General features: G+C 37.2%; 1 protein-coding gene across 7 annotated transcripts in view; it reads right to left on the bottom strand.

Moving 5' to 3' along the window:
- The window catches only part of FAM149B1 (family with sequence similarity 149 member B1), a 77,480-nt gene that overhangs the window by 30,954 nt on the left and 22,699 nt on the right, over nucleotides 1–23,827 (bottom strand). For all 7 annotated transcript variants that reach the window (XM_032423741.1, XM_032423740.1, XM_032423738.1 and 4 more), the window contains 4 exons: nucleotides 18,006–18,148; nucleotides 16,860–16,976; nucleotides 7,432–7,599; nucleotides 5,083–5,270 (listed from right to left, as the gene is read on the bottom strand). In XM_032423741.1, the coding sequence (XP_032279632.1) occupies nucleotides 5,083–5,270; nucleotides 7,432–7,599; nucleotides 16,860–16,976; nucleotides 18,006–18,112 (580 nt within the window). In that variant the 5' untranslated portion in view covers nucleotides 18,113–18,148. The remainder of the gene's footprint in view (nucleotides 1–5,082; nucleotides 5,271–7,431; nucleotides 7,600–16,859; nucleotides 16,977–18,005; nucleotides 18,149–23,827) is intronic.

Below are 23,827 nucleotides of genomic sequence, written 5' to 3'. Positions count from 1 at the left end.
AGCTCATAGATAAAAGATAGGTGGTTGCTAGAGGCAGGGGGTGGGGAATTGTAGAAATGGGTGAACCTTTTTTGGTTTTTTTGCTTTTGTTTTCAGAATAAATAAATTGAAATAAAATTTTTTTCATATCTATAAAAAAAAGAATTAACCATCAACAGACTCACATTTACATAAGGATGAAAGTTTTAAAAAATGTTTTTAATGAGAGAAAATTCATATAACATAAAATTCACCATTTTTAACCATTTTCCAGTATACAATTAATTGGTTTTTAGTATATTCACAATGTTGTGCAACAAGCACCACTATCTAATTTCAGAAAATACCTATCACTCCAAAGAGATACCACATACCTCTCAATTCCCTTCTTCCTCTATCCCTTGGCAACCACTAAACTACCTTCTTTCTCTATGGATGTGACTGTTCTGGACATTTCATCCGAATGAAATCATACAATATATGGCTCTTTGTGTCTGGCTTCTTTCACTTAGCATAATATTTTCAAGGTTCATCCATGCTGAAACATGCAGGATTACTTTATTTTATGAACGAATAATATTACATTGCATGGTATATTAGTTACTTAACCTGCTATAACAAAATACCACAGACTGGATGGCTTAAATAACAGAAATTTATTTTCTTACAGTCCTGGAGGCTAGAAGTCCAAGATCAAGGTGCTATATGGCTTGTAGGCAGCTGTGTCCTTGCGTGACCTCTTTTCTGTGCATACACAGAAAGGGAGCTCTGATGTCTCTTCCTCTTTTTATAAGGATACCAACTCTATAGGATTAGGGCCCCACCCTTAGGACTTCATTTAACCTCCCTAAAGGTCCCATTTCCAAACAGTCACTTTGGAGATTAAGGGTTCAACATATAAATTCTGAGGAGGACACTATTCAGTCCATAACAGTTGGGTATACCAAATCATGTTTCTCCATTCAGAGTTGATGGACATTTTGGTTTCTACTTTTTTTTAATATTTTATTTTTAAGTAATCTCTATACCCAGTGTGGGGCTTGAACTCACAACATTGAGATCAAGGGTCACATGCTCCACCAACAGAGCCAGCCAGGCGCCCCTGATTCTACTTTTTGACCATTACAAATAATGCTTTTGTGAACATTCATGCACAGGCTTTTGTGTGGATATGGTTTCAGTTCTCTTGGTTATATACCTTTGAATGGAATTGCTGGGTCATAGGGTAATTTTATGTTTAACTTTTTGAGGAACTACCAAACTTTACACAATGGCTGCACCACTTTGCCTTCCCACCAGCAATGTATGACGTTTCCAATTTCTCCACACCCTTACCAATACTTGTTATTGTCTTTTTTTTTTTTTTTTTTTAACATAGCCATTCTAGTGGGTATGAAGTGGTATTTCATTGTGATTTTGGTTTTGGTTTATATTTCCCAAAAGAATATGATGTTGAACATCTTTTCATATGCTTATTGGCCATGTGTAATCTTTGGAGAAATATCTATTCAAGTTGTTTGCCCATTTTTAAATTGGGTTGTTTGTCCCTTTGTTGTTTAATTGTACTTTATATATTGTGGATGCTAGATTCTTATCAGGTGTATGATTTGCACTTATATTCTCTAATTCTGTAGGTTGTCTTTTCACTTTTTTTATAATATCCTTTGATACAAAAAGTTTTTTTTAATTTGGATAAAATCCAGTTTACTGATTTTTCTGTTGTTGTTTATGGTCTTGGTGTCATATCTAAGAATCCACTGCCAAATCCAAGCTCATTAAGATTTACTCCTATGCTTTCCTCTAGGAGTTTTATAGTTTTAGTTCTTAAATGTATGTTTGTGATCCATTTTGAGTTGATATTTTATATGTGTTGTGAAATAAGATTCCAAATTCAGTCTTTTCCATGTGGCTATCCAGTTGTTTAAGCACCATTTGTTGAAGAGACTGTTCTTCTCCCATTCGGTGGTCTTGGCACCCTTGTTGAAAATCAATTGGCCATAGATGTGTGGGTTTATTTCTGGACTCTTGATCCTATTCTGTTGATCTATATATCACTTCTTATGCTGGTACCACACTGTTTTAGTTAATGTAGCTTTGTATCAAGTTTTAAAATCAGGAAGTGTGAAGTCTCATATTTTGTTCTTTTTTAGTATTATTTTGGAATTCATTCAACCTGTAAATCTATTTGGGGAGTATTGCCATCTTAACAATATTAAGTCTTCCAAACCATAAACACAGGATGACTTTCAATTCTTTAGGTCTTCTCTATTTTCTTACAATAATGTTTTGTAGTTTTCAGTGTAAAAGTCTTACAGTTTCTTGGTTAAGTTTAATCCTAAGTATTTTATTCTTTTTGATGCTATTATAAATGAATTGTTCCCTTAATTTCATTTTCGATGATTCATTGATAGAGGCTAGAAGAATTTTGAGAAGTATGATACAGAAAGCAAAAATTATCTTGAACAGACTTTGTAGAAATCTGGATTTGGAGGATGCTGTAGGGGAGGGTTTAGAAGGAAATAAGGAGCATGTTATTAGAAACTGGAAGAAAGGAGGTGCTTGTTATCTACTGGAAGAAAGCTTAGTGAAAGGGTCTTCTGTGGTCAAGTGGAAAGCAGGACTTTTAAGTGATGATTCTGGTTATGTAGCTAAGGAGATTTCCAAAGTGTTGAAGGTGAGGCCTGATTTTTTTTCTTGCTACTTATAATAAAACACGAGACAAGGAAGAGAAAGTGAAGAAAAAATTATTAAATATAAAGAAATCAATACTTGATGATTTTGAAAATTCTGTATCTCTAGATGACAAAAGAGTTTAATGAAAGAGGGCTCTCGGACCCTCAAAATTCTACTGGCAAGAGGCATTGTGATAAAACTACTTAGCTGCCCACATGTGCTACATTTTATGAAAAAGGAAGGATGACTTAGAGGGTAAAACCAAGAGCCCAGGGCGCCTGAGTGGCTCAGTCAGTTAAACATCTGCCTTCGGCTTGGGTCATGATCCCGGAGTCCTGGGATGGAGTCACACGTCAGGCTCCCTGCTTGGTGGGGAGTCTGCTTCTCCCTCTGCCCTCACCCCACTCTCATGCTCTCTCACGTGCACGCTCTCTCTCTCAAATAAATAGGTAAAATCTTAAAACAAACAACAACAACAAAAACCAAGAGCCCAGAGGTTGGACCAGAGAGCTGAGAGGATTATTTCTAGGATTGGAACTCCCAGTATTTTCCCAACTGGACTTCAGAATTGCTGTGAACCTTTTTCTACCTTCCTTTTCTGCACATACACCCCTTATCTGGAATGTCTGTGATCCTTTCCCTGGCCCACTATTGTATATTGGGTGTGTTGGGGTAAGGTAACTTTTCTCTAGGAGTGGAATTGCTGGATTATATAGTTAGATGTTTATATACCTGTGTATATAGCCTTTAGTTTCACAGGTCTATAGATGGAAAGGAATTGTGCCCCAGTAACTTAATGTATTACATCCAGGGCCTGATTTAGATGATAATATTTTGGACTTCAGAGCCAATGCTATAATGAGTTTCTTGGAAGCCTTGGGAATTGAATATATTTTGCATGCGGGAGCACATGAGTCATTGAGGGCCAGTGGGAGGATTGTAATGGACAAACTCTAAGGTGGCCCCTCTGTGATTCTTACCTCTTAGTGTTCACACCTTTGTGGAATCTGCTGCCTTTGAGTGTGACTTGCTTCAGACCAACAGATGATGGTAAAAATGATGAGATGTCACTCCCATGAATGTGTTATGTTATATAAGCTTCTGTTTTGCTAGCTGACTAGCTCTCAGTCTTTCTTGCTGGCTTTGAAGAGGAAAGCTGCTGTGACTCCTACAGCTACAAGAAACTAGATGCTTCTAAGAACACACAAAAGGGGAAGTAGATCCTTTCCTAGTTGAACCTCTACATGAGAACCTAGCTGTGGCCAACACCTTGATTGCAACTTTGTGAGATCCGAAGTAGAGGACTAGCTAAGCCATTCTTGGGACTTCTGACCCAAAATCTGTAAGATAATAAATGTGTGTTGTTTGAAACTGCTAAGTTTGTGATACATTTTTTTGTGTAACACAGAAAACCAAAACAATTCTTAAAAAGCTAAGAATACATTTAACCATATAATCAGACAATCCACTCCTAGAAAAGGAAATGTATGTTCAAAAAACTCTTTAAAAAAATTTTTTTTAGATTTTATTTATTTATTTGACAGAGAGAGACACAGCGAGAGAGGGAACACAAGCAGGGGGAGTGGGAGAGGGAGAAGCAGGCTTTCCCGCTGAGCAGGGAGCCCGATGTGGGGCTCGATCCCAGGACCCTGGGATCATGACCTGAGCCGGAGGCAGACGCTTAACCGACTGAGCTACCCAGGTGCCCCAAAAACCTTTTAATACAGTAACGTGCAGACCAGCTTTACATCTGCCAAACTGAAAACAATCCAAATGTCCATGAAAAGGTAAATGGATAAACAAATTATGAAACAATGGAATACTTGCTAGGAATAAATTGCTGACACACAATTACGTGGATGAATCTCAAAATGATCATGCTGAATGAGGAAGCTGACTAAATACCATGATTCCATTTATATGAAACTCTACAAAACAAAAACTAAACTATAGTGACAGAAAGCACATTTGTTGTCACTTGGAGATGGTGGATCAGGCACGGGCAGAAGGGAAGGATTACAAAGGTCATGAACTTTTGGGGGTGATGGATATGTTCATTATATTGACTGATCTGTGGTTTCATGTTTGTATACATAGGTGAATTTACCAAATTATACACTTTAAATATGAATGGTTTATTGTATATCAATTATTCTTAAGTAAAGCAGTTTTTAAAATGTATTTGCCACTTGCACATGTTTTTTCTCACAAATAATTATACTCAAAGAAAACACAGTCTAGTCATCATAGAATGGGCCTTGTTACTCATCCACTCATTCTCAAAACTTTCTCAATATCTGTTAGTGTCTGTGGGAAATACAAATATGAATCTTTTATACTAATGAAGCATATAATCTGATAAACTAGTTAGGCAGGCTTTGGAAATCATAAACAATTATTTTTTTATATTGTTTTCACAAAGATCCTTACCAGAAGCCAATCCCTCCCAGTGACTACGTGTCAGCTGCTCCATACAGCTCAGAACCTTGCTCCACACGTCGTCAAACACATGAGCAAGGACATCCTCTTTCATGCAGTAAAATGGAGCAATGGGAGGGTACCCTAATTTCTGTTTCTCTGGAGCTGCTTGTAATTTCTTTCCTTGAAACCCCTCTTCCCTGTAACAGAAGCAAATAAGACTTCATGATTATTCTTTACTGAGTGTTCACCACTGTCCTTTGTGCTTCTTAAGGAGTGTGAGTTGTGTGCCCTTTCCCACCACTGGCTCAACATATGTATGTTAGCAGATGTGCTAAGCTGCCTTGTGACCTAAGGGAGTTCTCAACAGAGGAGACTGAATTTCCCTTTTTACTGCCACCTCACCCCACTACTCTGCCAAAAAAAAAAAAAAAATAGAACAAGAAAAGAAGACTGAGACTCACTGTATATTTTTTAGCTTTAAACAGATAAACATTGTCAATTGTGCAATAAGCTATGACAAGCATACAGAAATAATCTTTTTGTTGTAATTGGATACCATTTAGGTTAATATTAACATAACATCTAATAATGGGCATATAACTGTGCCGCATAAATACCTGAGGCAATGAATCATTAGGAAAATAGTATACTTTTACTAATCCAAATAAACGTTTGGTAATTGGCTGGAAAGGGAAAGGAGGGGAGCCCAACAGCATAAGAAGCTACTCTAAGGCTCTTCTGGAGACCATGTATCTTGTCTGTAGGCCAGAAACTCTCAGCTAGCCAAGTCTTCTCTTCTCTGTCAGGGAGTACCAATAGCCCCAGTATTTGGTGGGCAAAACTCTAACTGACAGATGTACTTACTATGATGAATGTATTATAAAGTAAGACAAAGCAAATTCTGGAACACCTGAGGTATGAAGAAATATTTTAAGGCCTCTACACTGAAAATTATCCCTAGGGTAGCAGAGGTCTCAAGAATTAAATGGGAAGCTATAAGCAGGAAAGAAGGATGCTCAGATGTTTATACAGGGCAACTAAAGTCTTTCTCCTCTTCTCCTTTCCCCAGGAAGAGCTGGCCTGGCATTAAGTGGGGGAGAAGGCTGATTAGTATTAATTGTATTTAAATTTATGTTTCTTTTTATAGGAGATAACACTTTCATATGATGAAAAAAATTCAAATTATACAGAAGGAAATGTATGTATGTAGTGAAAAATAAGTTTATATATCTCTGTCCCGCAGTTACCATTCCCAGAAGCCAACATTATACTTTGGTCCAGAGAAATAGTTACATTATACACTGTGCTACACCTTGGTCTTTTACTTAACAATGTAACTGGCCCTTGATCCATATTAATACAGATCAATATGCCTCTTAAAAAATAGCTGCAAAGTATTCCATTGGATATACCATAGCATATCTAACTGGCCAGTTACTGACCAACCAACCTTTTGTTTTTATAGTCAGTACTGCTTTAATATCCTTGTACGTAGTTCTTTGGCTACATGGCTATTATATCTGTAGGATAAATTCCTATAAACAGAATTATTGAGTAAAAGGGTATATGCTTCCAACTGGAAAGATACTGCCCACTTTCCTCTAAAGAGGAAAAATCTCCAGTGTTGGAAAATATATGCCTTTTGTCCCATTCAAGGAATTATCAAACTTCTTTTTTTTTTTCTCTGCCAGTCTGACAGATAAAATAGTATCTCATTATAATTTTAATTTGCATTGCTAATTGTGAATGAGATTGAATTTTATTTCCTTTATTTAAAATCCATTTTCTTGGGGCACCTGGGTGGCTCAGTCAGTTAAGCGTCTGCCTTTGGCTCAGGTCATGATCCCAGGGTCCTGGGATCGAGCCCCTCATCAGGCTCTCTGCTCAGTGAGGAGCCTGCCTCTTGCCTCTCCCTCTGCCCCTCCTCCCCGCTCGTGCTCTCTTGTGCATGCTCTCTATCTCATTCTCTCAAATAAATAAATAAATAAAATCTTTAAAAAAATAATAATAAAATCCATTTTCTTGGGGCGCCTGGGTGGCTCAGTCCGTTCAGCATCCAACTCAGTTTCAGATGAGGTCATGATCTCAGGGTTGTGGGACTAAGACCCATGTAGGGCTCCACACTCAGTGCAGAAGGAAGTCTGGTACGTGGAAGCAATAGGAATTTGTATCAACTAAGCATATGAACTCTGGATACCTGAGAAGTAATAGGAAATAAATAACCAAGTGACATAAATCTAATTATAAGGTAATATTGGCAGTATACTTTTATTTTTTCTAAAGTATAGTTCTAAAATATATTGATATTAATAAACAAAATAGGAGGGGAGTAAAAAGCTTGAAAGACATAATACTCACATATCAGTGTGGTCGAATGCTAGGTATTCCTCTATTATTCCTTCAGAGAAGATTACACAGTCTTCCTCTTCTCTTTCCATAGAATACAAGCTAGGGGATTTGGCAATGGAAGATGCTTTATGAGCATAAGAAGATGAAAAATGTAACTTCTTTCCCCTAATGCCAAATCTGGGAGGGGAAAAAGCAAATATTGATTATGTACAACATCAACAGTTCTTAGAGCAACTCAGTCATACAAGTTTCAGCTCAAAATCCATTGTCTTGCTGACACCTTTCTGAACTACTCTAAGCCTTAATATCTAGTATTTCTCACAACAGGAAGAATAAACACTAATCATAAACCTACTCTCCCTACGTGTATTATGCAGTATTAAATACTGCTTGCTATCTTTTCAGATGCAACAGCTAGAGCTATAAGAAAAGTTTTAAAAAATCTAATAACCAGTCAGAATAGCTAGTATCAAAAAGACAAGAAATAATTAGTGTTGGGACGCCTGGGTGGCTCAGTCGGTTAAGCGTCTGCCTTCGGCTTAGGTCATGATCCCGGGGTCCTGAGATCGAGTCCTGCAGCTGGCTCTCTGCTCGGCGGGGAGCCTGCTTCTCCCTCTCCCTTTGCCTGCCACTCCCCCTGCTTGTGCTCTCTCTCTCTCTCTCTCTGACAAATAAATAAAATCTTAAAAAAAAAAAAATAGTGTTGGCAAGGAGGTGGAGAAAAGGGAACCCTTGTGCACTGTTGGTGGGAATGTAAATTGGTGCAGCCACTATGGAAAACAGTACAGAGGTTCCTCAAAAAATCGAAATACTACATGACCCAGTAATTCCACCATTATTTACCTGAAGAAAATGAAAACATTAATTTGAAAAGATATATGCACTCCTATGTTTACTACAGCATTATTTACAATAGCCAAGATATGGAAGCAACCTAAGTATCCACAGATAGATGAATGGATAAAGAAGATGTAGTATATATACGCAATGGAATATTACTCAGCCATAAAAAGACTGAAACTTGCCATTTGCTACAACATGGATGGATCTAGAGGGTATAATGCTAAGTGAAATAAGCCAGACAGGAAAAGACAAATACCATACGATTTCACTTAAATTTGGAATCTAAAAACCAAGACAAATGAACAAACAAAACAGAAACAGACATAAATACAGAGGACAAACTGGTGGTTGCTCAAGAGAATGGGATTGGCCAAAAAGGTAAAAGGTATTAAGAGGTACAGACTGCCAATTATGGAATAAGTTAGTCATGAAGTTGAGAAGTATGGCATAGGGAATGTAGTCAATAATACTGTAATAACTTTGGTGGCAGATAGTAACTACACTTACCATGGTGAGCCTTTTGTAATGTATGTAATTGTCAAATCACTATGTTGTACACCTGAAACTAATATTTTATATTCAACTCTCCCTCAATTAAAAGTTAATGAAAAAATTAAGAATATTTATTAAGAATTACAACTTTCAGGTACCTCAGGAGGTTATATGCTTATTTCCAGTAACTCCATCATTGTCAAATGCATATTCCTTAAGGGCAGGATTTACTTTGGAGAAAGCCAGTCAAATCTGAGCAATAATTTTTTAAAATGGCTCTGTTTAACCAAATATTAGATTTAACCAATGTATATTTTGTGTTATTCTTCACACTTTTTTGTACCTTAGGTATTTTTTAATGGAAAAAAAAAGAATAAATTTGTGGCACTTTTCAGCAAGGCTAGTGGGAAAATCTTATTAGAAGACATTTTAGAAATATGAATTAGAAGCTTTAAAATAAATATACCTGTTGATTCATTCATTCAGTGATTTTCTTTGTAGGGATTTCCTTCAAGTATATGACCTACAAGATTTAGCTATAAAAATTATATTATAGAATTGTTTACAATTGCCAAATATGAAAACTAGCCCAACTGTTCCAAAATACACAGTTGGGGATTGGTTGTTTAAATAATGGTATATTCATGCAATGGAACATTATGAGATCATTAAATTAATGTGGGAGAAAATGGAAGATGCCCACAATAAAATGGTAAGTATAAAAAGATTACAAATATGTAGTTTTATAAAACTATATACATATGTGGCAGAGAAAGCTAGATGCCCCCCAGTATCCATTCTCCCCTTCTTTCCTAGTAAATCATACCAACTTAATTCAGGAGAGCGAGCAATACATTCATCTCAAAGACTGCATTTTCCATTACCTTATAGTCAAATGTAATTAATGAGATATGAGCAGACTTGTTTTGTGGGATGCTAGGAAGGTTGTTTAAAGAGAAGTGGCTTGGCTGTAAGGAGTGCCCTTTTGCCCTTCTGCCTTTCCTTTCTGCTACCTGAGAAGTGTTTGGAACTCTTACCAGCCATCTTGGACCATGAAGAAGACTACAGAAAAATATCCTGATTTAGCATGGTGTAGCAAAAAGATGAAAAGAGTCTAAGACCCTGAAAACACCATGCCACCACCATGCTACCTTTAGATACTATTCCTCCAGACTTCTTTTAAAACAGAAATAGACTAGGGGTGCCTGGGTGGCTCAATCAGTTAAGTGTCTTCCTTCAGCTCATGTTGTGATCCTCGGGTCCTGGGATTGAGTCCCACATCAGGCTCCCTGCTCAGCATGGAGTCTGCTTTTCCCTCTCCCTCTGCCTTTCCCCCTGCTCCTGCTTGCTCTCTCCATCTCACTCTCTCTCAAATAAATAAATAAAACCTTTTTAAAAAAATAAAAATAAAACCAATAAACTTATGTAAGCCATTAAATAAAGTGTACAGTTCATAGGAAGTGGTTGGAAAGGTATGTGGCTAGACTGCAGAAATTTGTGTATTAACTTGGGCTAATTGTTAGCAATAGAAAGTAAAGTTTTTTTTTTTTAAAGATTTTATTTATTTATTTGACAGAGAGAGTTAGTGAGAGCAGGAACACAAGCGGGGGTGTGGGAGAGGGAGAAGCAGGCTTCCCACCGAGCGGGGAGCCCGATGTGGGGCTCGATCCCAGGACCCTGGGACCATGACCTGAGCTGAAGGCAGACGCCTAATGACTGAGCCACCCAGGCACCCAAAAGTAAAGTTTTTAAGAAGGGGAATGACATTATCCTTGCTTTAGAAGATCGCTGTAGTGGGGTCCCTGGGTGGCTTAGTTGGTTAAGTGTCTGACTCTTGATTTTGGCTCAGATCATGATCTCAGGGTCACGAGATCTCCTGCATTGGGCTCCATGCTCGGTGAGGAGCCTGCTCAGAACTTTTTCTCTCCCTCTCTCTCTGCCCCTCCCCTCACCCCCAACCCCTGCTCCCTCGCTTGCTCTCTCTCTCTCTAAAAAAGAAAAAGAAGAAGATTGCTGTGGTGGTGATGAAAAAGATAATGTACATCTGACTCTTGGTTTCGGCTCAAGTCATGGTCTCCTGGGTAGTGAGACTAAGCCCCTGGTTGTTTCCAGATATCCTGTCTATTGTGAATAATGGTGCAGTGAACATGGATATGCAAATATCTCTTTCAGATCCTGCCTTTTTTTTTTTTTTTTTTTTTTGGATATATATAGCTGGGAGTGGGATTGCTGGATCACATGATAATTCTATTTTTAATCTTTTAAGCAACTCCCATACTGTTTTTCACAGTGGCCACACCATATTACATTTCCACTAAAAGTGCACAAAGGTTCCAATTTCTCTGCATCTTTGCCAATACTTACTATTTTCTGCTCTGTTGATAGTGGCCATCCTGATGGATGTGAGGTGATACCTCATTGTGGTTTTGATTTGCATTTTTCTTATGATTAGTGATGTTGAGCATCTTTTCATAATATGCTTGTTGACCATATATGTATCTTTGGAGAATTGTGTATTCTAGTCCTTTGTTCATTTTTTAATTGGGTTATTTTGTTGTTGTTGAGTTGCAGAAGTTCCCTTTATATCCTGGATATTAACCCCTTAGATTTGCAGATATTCTCCTCCATTCCACAGGTTGTCTTTTCAGTGCATTGACTGTTTCTTTTGATGCTCAAAAATTTTTAAGTTTGATATAGTCCCATTTGTTTATTTTTGCCCTTGTTGCCTATGCTTTTAGTGTCATATCCAATAAATCATTGCCAAATCCAATGTCCTGAAGCTTTTCCCCTGTTTTATTCTAGGGGTTGTATAGTCTTAGGTCTTACATTTAGGTCTTTAATCTGCTTTGAGTTAATTTCTATATATGGTGCAAGGTAAGGTTCCAAATTCATTCTTTTGCATCTGGGTACCTAGTTTTCCCAGCACCATTTTTTTTAATTTAATTTTTTTTATTATTATGTTAATCACCATACATTACATCATTAGTTTTTGATGTAGTGTTCCATGATTCATTGTTTGCGTATAACACCCAGTGCTCCATGCAGAACGTGCCCTCTTTAATACCCATCACCAGGCTAACCCATCCCCCTACCCTCCTCCCCTCTAGAACCCTCAGTTTGTTTCTCAGAGTCCATAGTCTCTCATGGTTTGTCTCCCCCTCTGATTCCCCCCTTTATTTTTCCCTTCCTACTATCTTCTTTTTTCTTAACATATAATGTATTATTTGTTTCAGAGGTACAGGTCTGTGATTCAACAGTCTTACACAATTCACATTTTTTTTTTTAAGATTTTATTTATTTATTTGACAGAGAGAGACACAGTGAGAGAGGGAACACAAGCAAGGGCAGTGGGAGAGGGAGAAGCAGGCTTCCTGCTGAGCAGGGAGCCCGATGCGGGGCTCGATCCCAGGACCCTGGGATCATGACCTGAGCCGAAGGCTGACGCTTAATGACTGAGCCACCCAGGCGCCCCCCCAGCACCATTTGTTGAAGAGTGTCCTTTCCCCATTGTGTAGTCTTGGCACACTTGTTGAAAGTCATTTAGCCATTTACACAAAGGTTTCTCTATTCTGTGCTCTCTACTCCTTTAGTGGTGTTCAAGGATTATAATTCTGCATATAGTCATACACTTTAACATCTTAGTAGGTATTATAGTTAGCTAATTTTTGCTGAGATATGTATTTAAACTAAAGGTAGACAGCTCTTTATGCTAACTTGAAACAGTAAAGTGCATAATTTTTTTCAAGTGGAAATGTCCTTAAAGTCATATTCTCATGGTCCTTTTTTGCCTGTGTTTTCTCCTTATGCTGCCACCATCTTCTATTATTTTATGCTCCTGGAATTCCATTTTGACCTAGACACCAATATTTGTTTTGATTGATAACATTGTTTTGCAACCATAATATCAATGTATACATTAATTCATTTTCATATCATTTGGTATCATATAAATATGTTATGCTTTAATTTAGTAAAAAAAACATTGAATACAGGCGCCTGGGTGGCTCAGTCGGTTAAGCGTCTGCCTTCGGCTCAGGTCATGATCCAGGGTCCTGGGATCGAGTCCCTGCTCAGCGGGGAGTCTGCTTCTCCTTCTGCCTCTGCCTGCCGCTCTGCCTACTTGTGCTCTCTCTATCTCTCTGTCAAATAAATAAAATCTTAAAAAAAAAAAAAAAAAAAACATTGAATGCTAACCATGTTGTAATCACTGTGCTAGGTGTTAAGAAATACAAAGAAGAAAATACTGTATTTTTGTCTTTTTTATTGTACCACTCTTCTCTGGCCCAAGAACTCAAGAATAGAAACTGGGCCAAATACCTGTTTTAGTACATTTGACAACTTAAAGAAAGCCAGTTGGGAGGATTAATGAATAAGAGAGAGAATGACAGAAGACAATGATAGAGATATAGGCTTAAGTCAGCTTATGATATAATTTTACATTTTTATCCTAAATTCAGTGGGAAGCTATCGAAAATTTTTAAGAGGGAGACAGAAAGGATCAACCCTTATTTTTTTTAAAGATTTTTAAAAATTTTATTTATTTGAGAGAGAGAGAGAGCAAAGAGGAGAGGCAGAGGGAGAGGGAGAAGCAGACTCCCCACTGAGCAGGGAGCCCGAAGCGGGGCTTGATCCCAGGACCCTGGGACCATGACCTAAGCCAAAGGCAGACGCTTAACTGACTGAGCCACCCAGGCACCCCGATCAACCCTTAATCTTAAAAGGAAAATCTGATATAATGTTGAGTGGCAAGAATGGATATAATTTGAAATATTATTTTTGTAGAAAGTCTCAGTCATTTATAAACCTCATTTTATGGTAAATTGATTTGTTAAACTGAAAAAAAAAATCAAAATTAATTCGTATCACATTTTTCCATACCTCCTACAGCAAAAAGTGGTAAAATAGCAGCAGCACCAAGTTATAGACCTTCACTACCCAAATTTTCAAGGATTAGCCTCTCAACAGAAGCAGTTCTCCTTAAATTTCAGCTCATTCTTTGTCTTGAAGAAAAAATTAAAGATGGGGCTGGAACATCCTGCTGTAACCACAAGGCAAGGATACAGTCAAAACAAAAACAAAGGAACTAGCTTGACATGGCCAAGTTGTAACAATTTGAGCAACAATAATAATTATGATTAATTAAAATATATAAATATTTTTATTATTTTTATTTTTTTTAAAAGATTTTATTTATTTATTCATGAGAGAGAGAGAGAGGCAGAGGCAGAGGGAGAAGCAGGCTCCCCACGGAGCAGGGAGCCCGATGCGGGACTCGATCCCAGGACCCTGGGATCATGACCTGAGCCGAAGGCAGATGCTTAACCGACTGAGCCAAATGCTCTGAGTTCAAATGGTACTCAAGAAAATAACACATATGGACAAAGTAGTGGTTACATGAAAGTAAATATCATGGATTATATTTGTTATTGCTTTCCATAAGCAGTGGTATGCTAATAAAGCTGGATAATTTGTTTCATCTAGGGATATGTCTGTGTATGATGTATAGATAGATGTTTATCTGTATCGTAAATGAAAGTAATAATTGAAAACTGTAAGCAAATAGTCCAGAAAAGCAAATCCAAAAATAAGAAGGGCTTATCAGGAGTGGGGTAGCAAGTGGAAAGGAAAGAAAGGAAGTTTACAGTATGTTGCAGAAAGATTTAGTCAGATATCCTAAAAAAAGAGGGGCTAAATTGCTCAGGCTTGATTACTTATTTCCTTGGAGATGAGTGTCTAAGTGGAACTACTACTTATAAAATAATAAGGCATATATAAATTTTATCCTACATCAGGTAAATATATTAATGACATGACATGAGTTACGTAATTTTGGTCAGTAAGAATTAAAGAATATGTCATTTCCGTGGAAGACATTAGTTTGTAAAAATCTGGAAGTTATATAAAAAGAGTAAACTTAAAAAGGCTTATTGATGTAATACATGAAGTTTAAATTTAAAAAGAAAGCTCAGCCTAGTGATAAGAAACTTGAATTTAAATCCTTTGAGAAAAGTAAACAAATCCCATTCGCTGACTTATTTAGTTGATAACCCAGGTCCTGTAATCATAACTGGCCCAATGCAGTAATGTTTTACTTTGTGGTCTTTTGAAATGACTCCAAGTCCAAAAAGGCATCAAAACTACTGCTACTAAAACTCTTAGAAGGTGATTCAAATAAGTAAAACTACAGTCTTGGGGAAAAAATTAGGAATAACAACAACAAAAAAAACAATGATGTTTTACAATAGATTTAAGGGTAAACATAAGTTTTGAAATAATCCTATTTAGGTTTTTAAAAAATGTTTTTATTTAAATTCCAGCTAGTTAACATACAGTGTGATATTAGTTTCAGGTGTACAGTATAGTGATTCAACACTTCCATACGTCACCTGGTGCTCATCACAAAAGCACTCCTTAATCCCTATCACCTATTTCACCCATCCCCTGCCAACTACCCTTTGGTAACCATCAGTTTGTTCTTTATAGTTAAGAGATTGTTTCTCTTTGTTTTGTTTTGTTTTTTAAATTCCACATATGAGTGAAATCATATGGTATTTGTCTTTCTCTTAGTTCACTCAACATTATACTCTCTAGATCCATCCATGGCAAGATTTCATTCCTTTTTATGGTTGAGCAATATTCCAGTGTGTGTGTATGTGTGTGTATGTGTGTGTGTGTGTGTGTGTGTGTGTATACCACATCTTCCTTAGCCATTCATGAGTTGATGGACACTTGGGCTGTTTCCATAAGTTGGCTATTGTAGATAATGTTGCTATAAGCATCAGGGTGCATGTATCCCTTTCAATTAGTAGTTTTGTATTCTTTGGGTAAATACTTAGTAGTATGATTGCTAGATCATAGGATAGTTCTATTTTTAACTTTTTAAGGAAACTGCATACTGTTTTCCAGGGTGGCTGCTCCAGTTTGCATTCCCACCAACAGTGCAAGAGGGTTCCCCTTTGGGCGCCTGGGTGGCTCAGTCAGTTGAGCGTCTGCCTTCGGCTCGGGTTATGATCCCAGGGCCCTGGGATCGAGCCCCGCATCAGGCTCCCTGCTCAGTGGGGAGTCTGCTTCTCCCTCTCCCTCTGGGCTTAATCCCAGGACTCCAGGATATTGACCGCAGCCAAAGGCTCAACCGATGAGCCACCCAGGTGCCCCCTTTAATCTATTTTGAATTTATTTTTGTGTATAATGTAAGAAAGTGGAATAATCCTATTTAGGTTTATTTTGCTGTTGTTTAAAGAGTTTGAGGTATTCAAAAGAATTAGCTATTTTAAATAATATACTAATTACCCAATTTAGGCTAATAAACTAATAGCAGTTTAATTTCTGTAAAGAAATTAAGTTGTAATTAATATTATGTTTAAGAAATCACTTTTTCAAAATTTTTTCAAAAAATCTTTATTTTTTTAAGATTTTATTTATTTATTTGTCAGAGAGAGAGAGAGCACTAGCATAAGGAGGGGGAGTGGCAGGCAGACTGAGAAGCAGGCTCCCCACAGAGCAAGGAGCCCAGTGCAGGACTTGATCCCAGGGTCCTGGGATCGAGCCCTGCATCGGGCTCCCTGCTTGGCGGGAAGCCTGCTTCTCTCTCTTCCACCCTTGCTGCTTGTGTTCCTTCTCTCTCTGTCTCTCTCTGGCAAATAAATAAATAAAATCTTTAAAAAAAAAAAATCATTAGAGTGTGTTTCTCAGACCCCTAAATTTTTTTAACCCAGTCTATCTACACTTTATTTCAAGAAGGAAGTGCCTGTATTTATATATATATATAAAATATATATATATTTATAAAAATATATATTTTTATGTAAATATATAAATATATATTTTATATATATAATAGAGATGGATCTGAATAACAAAATATCAAATAACAAAATAACAAAAATATCCTTAAACCCTAGGGAATATCTTACTACTTTTCGAACAAAAAATTATATAACAAAATTCTTATATGTACAAAAACTATAGTCAATCTTAACAGAATTTTCTGTGCTTTATTAAATACCAACAAGTAAAAAATTTTTTAATCCCCTAGTATAACTGGCAGAATATAACACTTGCACATTTGGATACATAAATACTTACATATTAGAAGTACTTACATAGTAGAATCTCTTTCTTGAGAAAGTGTTGCCTCATGTGAAGCTGAAACAACAGAAGGGGATCTAGGATACAGCCCATAACTTTCACTTGGAGTGATTATCTGCCTACCCAGAATCCTTCAAAATGAACAACATAAAGAGACAATTAAGCACCTTCACCTGTCATTCATACAAAATGTAGATATTTTAGAACAAATTTGCTGGCTCTATATAAAAGTCCAGTATGTACTTAGTCTGATACTGATTAAGAATAATTCTTGAGAGAAAATGTGAATCCAGAGTCTTATTAGAGGTATAGCTCTCTTCCAAAGAATGGAGATGGAAAAGATAAAACTATAGCCTCCCACTGTTGAAAAAAATCCAAGGAAACTGAGCAAACATTTGTAATTTTCCCTCCATCCTCTATAATAATCTTCATTAAATCTGCCAAAATGGATGAAAGCCAGGCCAAATTAGTGAAAAGTATGAATTATATTCTTAAGAACATGATACTTCATAAATTTTAAGTATAAATTTTAAGTCGTAAGTACAGTAATGTGGTTTCTGAGGAAAGTTTCCTAACAGCTTATGTCTGCTTTCAAGTATACATAAGAATTTTCTTGTAGACAAACAGTGTAAACAAATACATTTTCTGACCCTCTTGCTCAAAAGAAGAGCTGTTTGGACAGCCACAGTACACAGATCTCAGCTACTGGAATAGAAATTGTTTTACTCAATTAGGACAACATAGTGGTAGTTATGAAAACTCCCAAGATGGGCGCCTGGGTGGCCTAGTTGGTTAAGCGACTGCCTTCAGCTCAGGTCATGATCCTGGAGTCCCTGGATCGAGTCCCACATCGGGCTCCCTGCTCGGCGGGGAGTCTGCTTCTCCCTCTGACCCTCCCCCCTCTCATGTGCTTTCTCTCTCTCATTCTCTCTCTCTCAAATAAATAAATAAAATCTTTAAAAAAAAAAAAAAGAAAGAAAACTCCAAGAAACTTCCCTCAACTTGAATTTTCTCTCAACTGAGTCTGTACCCCATATGGCCTTATTTACATTCATTAAAACCAAGCCTATAAAGATTTCAGAATAGAAGCTTTTTTGGATATCTGCTTTTCAAGTCTTAGTGTCAGCCATGAATACAAGCCAACCACAGGGCTTCAGTACCTGAGGTGAGGAAAGCTACATGTCCATTGTTGGCACTCTTCTTGTAGACTCTTAGTATGCACACTCAACTTCTGCTCATACAAGAGCTCATCAATGGCTGTGAACATTGCCTGGACTTTTTCAGTGGCATTTTGATCAAGTTCCTAGAAGAAAATACCACACCAAAATATTTAGGTGACCTTTTAAAATCATAAAGGTTGAAAGCAATCAAATTTTGTTTTCAATATTTAATCCATTTGAAATACTGCTGAATTTCCATGAAAGAAAAGTTAGTGAATTTTTGTGTCTTATACTATTCAGATTTCCTTTCTATTCCTATTTAAAAAAATTTATAGAAATACCTACTTTTTTAAAGTAACATTTTCTTCATCATAAAAATACTATGTTCATTGTAATCATTTTGAAAGATCCAGTAAAGTATGAAGAAAAAATTAAAATTACCAATAATTCTACCAAATATAATGATTGCTAATTTTAGTATAGTTGCTTGGTTCCAGTATTTTTTTAGAACTGAAGATAGACAGTCAATCCTATACATTTGACTCTTGAACAACATGAGGCTTAGGGGTGCTGACCACCATCTCCCCACACACACACAGTCAAAAATCCATATATAACATTTGAGTCTCCAAAAACCTAACTACTAATAGTCTACTGGTGATTGGAAGCTTTACCAATATCCCATATTTTACTGTATTCTTATAATAAAGTAAGCTAAAGAAAAGGTTATTAAGAAAATCATAGGGCGCAGGGCACCTGGGTGGCTCAGTCGTTAAGCGTCTGCCTTCAGCTCAGGTCATGATCTCAGGGTCCTGGGATCGAGCCCCGCATCGGGCTCCCTGCTCAGCGGGGAGCCTGCTTCTCCCTCTGCAGCTCCCCCCGTTTGTGTTCTATCTCTCGCTATGTCTCTCTCTGTCAAATAAATAAATAAAATCTTTAAAAAAAAAAAAAAAAAAAAAAGAAAATCATAGGGCGCCTGGGTGGCTCAGTTGGTTAAGCCACTGCCTTCGGCTCAGGTCATGATCCTGGAGTCCCAGGATCGAGTCCCACATCGGGCTCCCTGCTCAGCGGGGAGTCTGCTTCTCCCTCTGACCCTCCCCCCTCTAATGTGCTCTCTCTCTCATTCTCTCTCTCAAATAAAAAAAAAAAAAAGAAAGAAAATCATAAAAGAGGGCGCCTGGGTGGCTCAGTTGGTTAAGCGACTGCCTTCGGCTCAGGTCATGATCCTGGAGTCCCGGGATCGAGTCCCGCATCGGGCTCCCTGCTCAGCAGGAGTCTGCTTCTCCCTCTCCCGCTCCCCCCTCTTGTGCTCTCTCTCTCTCAAATAAATAAATAAAATCTTTAAAAAAAAAAATCATAAAAGAAAATACATTTATAGTACTGCACTGTATTGAAAAAAATCCACATAAAAGTGGACCCTCACAGTTCAAACCTGTGTTGTTCAAGGGCCAAGTGTATTCAGTTGACAGTTTAGGTTATGTCCCTGCCCTCTATAATTCTTAGCAGCAGCCATAGGGATGGCTATAAAATGTAAATCTGATCATGTTATCTGATTCTTTGCTTACCCTCTACTTCATCTGTATTTATGCACCCTTTTATATTATGGTGGAAGAAAAGTTAAATCTTTTTCATTTTTTAATTTTTTTTAAGATTATTTATTTATTTATTTGAGAGAGAGAGAGAGAGAGAAACAGCATTAGAGGGGAGAGGGTCAGAGGGAGAAGCAGACTTCCCGCTGAGCCAGAAGCCCAATGTGGGACTTGATCCCAGGACTCTGGGATCACAACCTGAGCCAAAGGCAGTCGCCCAACCAACTGAGCCACCCAGGAACCCGAAAAGTTAAATCTTTTTTAAAAGTATAAGAAATCTGTATTTTCACTCCAAGAATGAAAATCAACTTCTACCCAATTAAAAAAGGTTTGCTAAACAGATATGAAGGTTAACTTTAAAGACTGTTGACCTTAAAAAGAACAAGAGTCAGCTATTTTACAAGCAAAATGAGCTTATTTGGGAATAGCAGAGAAGTGGAACTGGGGACAAGCAAACTTATGGTGAACCATAGGCAAGTCCAGAAAAGAGGAAAGGGGCTTGCTTTTATAGGTGAAAGGAGGAAGCTAGAAGGGGCTGTTATGACTTCTCATTGGTTGAGTGTGGTGGTTTCTCTCATGGGCTGGGCTGTTGCTGGGTAGGAAGAAATTCTTCCTTCCTTCTGTTAGGGTATATAAAGTAAGCTTCTTCCTGTTGGGGAATGTGAGTTACGGCTTCTTATGGAGGAAGGTAGTGTGTGAGAGATCTCCTTTTAGGGCTTCCCAACTCCATGTTTAATGGCATTTATTTATTTTCACAAGACTCAACACAAATAATCTTCCTAAAAATTTCTTACTGTTTTCAAGCTCCTGGGGGGTATAATGGGATTTTACTAGTCTCAGTGAAATTTGTTATTTTTTTTTTCACGGAGGGTCAAAGTTTGTTATTAGCGATGAGAATGGGATAATGTTGAGAAAGAAGTGACTAAGCACAATTTCTTAGCAAGATATCTTTTTTTTTTTTTTTTTTTTTTTTAACTCCAGTATAGTTAACAACAGTGCTATATTAGTTTCAGGTATACAATACAGTGATTCAACAATTCCATGCATCACCCTGTGCTCATCATGACAAGTGCAGTCCTTAATCTCCATTACTCTTTCACCCATCCCCCAGCCACCTCCCCTTTGGTAACCATTTTTGTTCTCAGTAGTTAAGAGCCTGTTTCACTAATTTGTTTTTTTTTTTCTATTAAATATTTATCTACTTAAATACTGTTCTTCTTCTTATTGGTATTTGCCTGTTATAACTCTTCCCATTCCTTTATTTTCAACATTTGGGTGTCATTCTGTCTTTGACACGTTTATTTAAATAGCATGTAGCTGGAACTTTAAAATCCAATTTCAGAGTTTCTGTCTTTTATTAATAGGTAAATTTTATCCACTTTTACTTATTGTAATGTGCAATATTTGGACTTATTTCTATCATTTATTTTGTGTTTGTATTTATCCTTCTTTTTCTTGTGTTTTTTATTCTCTTTTCCTTCTGTTACACTGTTTTCCTTATTTTCCCTATTAATTTGGAAGTTATTCATTATGTTTATATTCTATTTGTAGTTATACTTAAAATTTTAGCATCCATACTTCTTTATTTTTCTAACAAAGTCTAATGTTTTTTAGGATTTCTGTCCTCCACTGGAAACAGAGCAAGAACTTTGATCATTTCACAATATGTACATATATCAAATCATTATATTGTATGTCTAAAACTAATATAAAGTTATGTCAATCAGATCTCAATTTTTTAAAATACGGGGAAAAAGGAGAACAAAGATATGAGCCATGTTGTATGAGGACAGAATCCACAGAATTTGATGACTGATTTGATGAAAGAGATGGTTAATGAAGATGAATCTGAGCCTCTATGCTGGGTGATAGAAAGGATGATGCTAGTAATAATAGTGAGCATTCATCAAATAAGATATCCTTAACTGAGAATCTCAGTGGTCTTTATACTAAGTAAAATATCGGTACCATATCTTTTTGTGTTTAACTTTTTATCTTGGCCTAATTTCAGACTTAGTATTAGGTATCTTTAAAGTAGGAGAGGTAGGGGTGCCTGGGTGGCTCAGTTGTTAAGCGTCTGCCTTCAGCTCAGATCATGATCCCAGGGTCCTGGGATTGAGCCCCGCATCGGGCTCCCTGCTCCGTGGGAAGCCTGCTTCTCCCTCTCCCACTCCCCCTGCTTGTGTTCCCTCTCTCGCTGTGTCTCTCTCTGTCAAATAAATAAATAAAATCTTTAAAAAAATAAAGTAGGAGAGGTGAACACTTGGGACTTCTCAGGAAACACTCTTACCAGTCCTTTTTCACGCTTTAGGACCATGTGGATCATGAAATCAATATAAAATATTATTAAATAATACCCCCAAAAAGTGAAATAGAATAAAGTAGAACAGAATGTATAATATAATAGTATTACTCACATAAAGGTTATTACTTTATGGAACTTTGTCTTCTGTTTTATGTACACACAGTGAGTCAACTACATGTCTATGTCAACTACATGTCAACTATATGTCTTAGTATGAGTTGCAGTTTTAAAAGTTTGATGCCACCGATCTAGACACAGCCCAAGAAGCCATTTTTCTAGTGGAAACCCTCCCTACTTCAGTTTACAGGATTAGAGTATTGACTGGAACAAAAAGGGCTGTAGGGGCTTGAGGCATCTTTCATCACTTTGACAATGAATGACAATCCAATTATGTAAAATACATTTTTTAAAAAAGGACTTTGATATGCATTAACTTCCCTCTAAGTATTTTTCATGTTTTATTTCGAATTTTATTTTATTATTTTATTTTTTTAAAAGATTTTATTTATTTATTTGACAGAGAGAGACACAGCGAGAGAGAACACAAACAGGGGGAGTGGGAGAGGGAGAAGCAGGCTTCCCGCTGAGCAGGGAGCCTGATGCTGGGCTCGATCCCAGGATCCTGGGATCATGACTTGAGCCAAAGGCAGACGCCCAACGACTGAGCCACCCAGGCGCCCCTTGAATTTTAGTATTAGTTTTTTGTTTTTTTTTTTTTTTAATATTTAATGGAGTTTGGGGTGCCTGGGTGGCTCAGTCGTTAAGCATCTGCCTTCGGCTCAGGTCATGATCCCAGGGTCCTGGGATCAAGCCCCACATCGGGCTCCCTGCTCTGCGGGAAGTCTGCTTCTCCCTCTCCCACTCCCCCTGCTTGTGTTCCCTCTCTCGCTGTGTCTCTTTCTGTCAAATAAATAAATAAAATCTTAAAAAAAAAAAACTTCATTAAATATATATATATTTTTAAGATTTTATTTATTTGACACAGAGAGACACAGCAAGAGAGGGAACACAAGCAGGGGGAGTGGGAGAGGGAGAAGCAGGCTCCATGCTGAGCAAAGAGCTCAGTGTGGGACTCGATCCCAGGGCACTGGGATCATGACCTGAGCTGAAGGCAGATGCTTAACGACTGAGCGCCTCAGTATTAGTGTTGTTTTTTAACACATAAGATGTTATCTGTTTTAGTAACTACTTAGATTTACCAATATGCTTTTCCAATTACTTTGCTTTCTGGTGCTTTGTGTATCCCATTCCTTTCTTCTGCCCTTTTCTTCTTGGTATAATCTATCATTTAATAGTTCTCTCAGTGTATATATATGGATGGGAAACTCTTTTTCCATAGACGTTTAAAATGTCTGTATTTTCTCAAAGTCCACTGAGAAACAAACTGAGGGTTCTAGAGGGGAGGGGAGTGGGGGGATGGGTTAGCCTGGTGATGGGTATTAAAGAGGGCACGTTCTGCATGGAGCACTGGGTGTTATACGCAAACAATGAATCATGGAACTCTACATCAAAAACTAATGATGTAATGTATGGTGATTAACAGAACATAATAAAAAAAATAAAATGTCTTTATTTTGCCTTCACTATTGAATGCTAATATATCATATTTATATATCTTATTTATCATATATGAGATATTCATATATATATTACATACACACACACATATATATACACCCATACATATATACATACAATTTAGCACTACCACCAGAACTGTGTGAGCATTACATTTTGCTCCACAACCTGGCTAAAAGTAGGTACTGTCAGTCTTTTTAGTTTTAGCAATTTTAGTGAGTGTGAAGTGGTGCATCATGACAGTTTTAAATTTGCATTTCTCTGATGATTAATGATACTGAGCATCTTTCTATATTCTACTTGGTCATATATATATATATATATATATATATATATATATATATATATAT

This window comes from Phoca vitulina, unplaced genomic scaffold (assembly GCF_004348235.1).
Source record: "Phoca vitulina isolate PV1807 unplaced genomic scaffold, GSC_HSeal_1.0 scaffold29, whole genome shotgun sequence".
Classification (NCBI taxonomy): domain Eukaryota; kingdom Metazoa; phylum Chordata; class Mammalia; order Carnivora; family Phocidae; genus Phoca; species Phoca vitulina.
The sequence above is the reverse complement of the archived record's forward strand: the minus strand, read 5'-3'. Positions and strand labels throughout refer to the sequence as shown.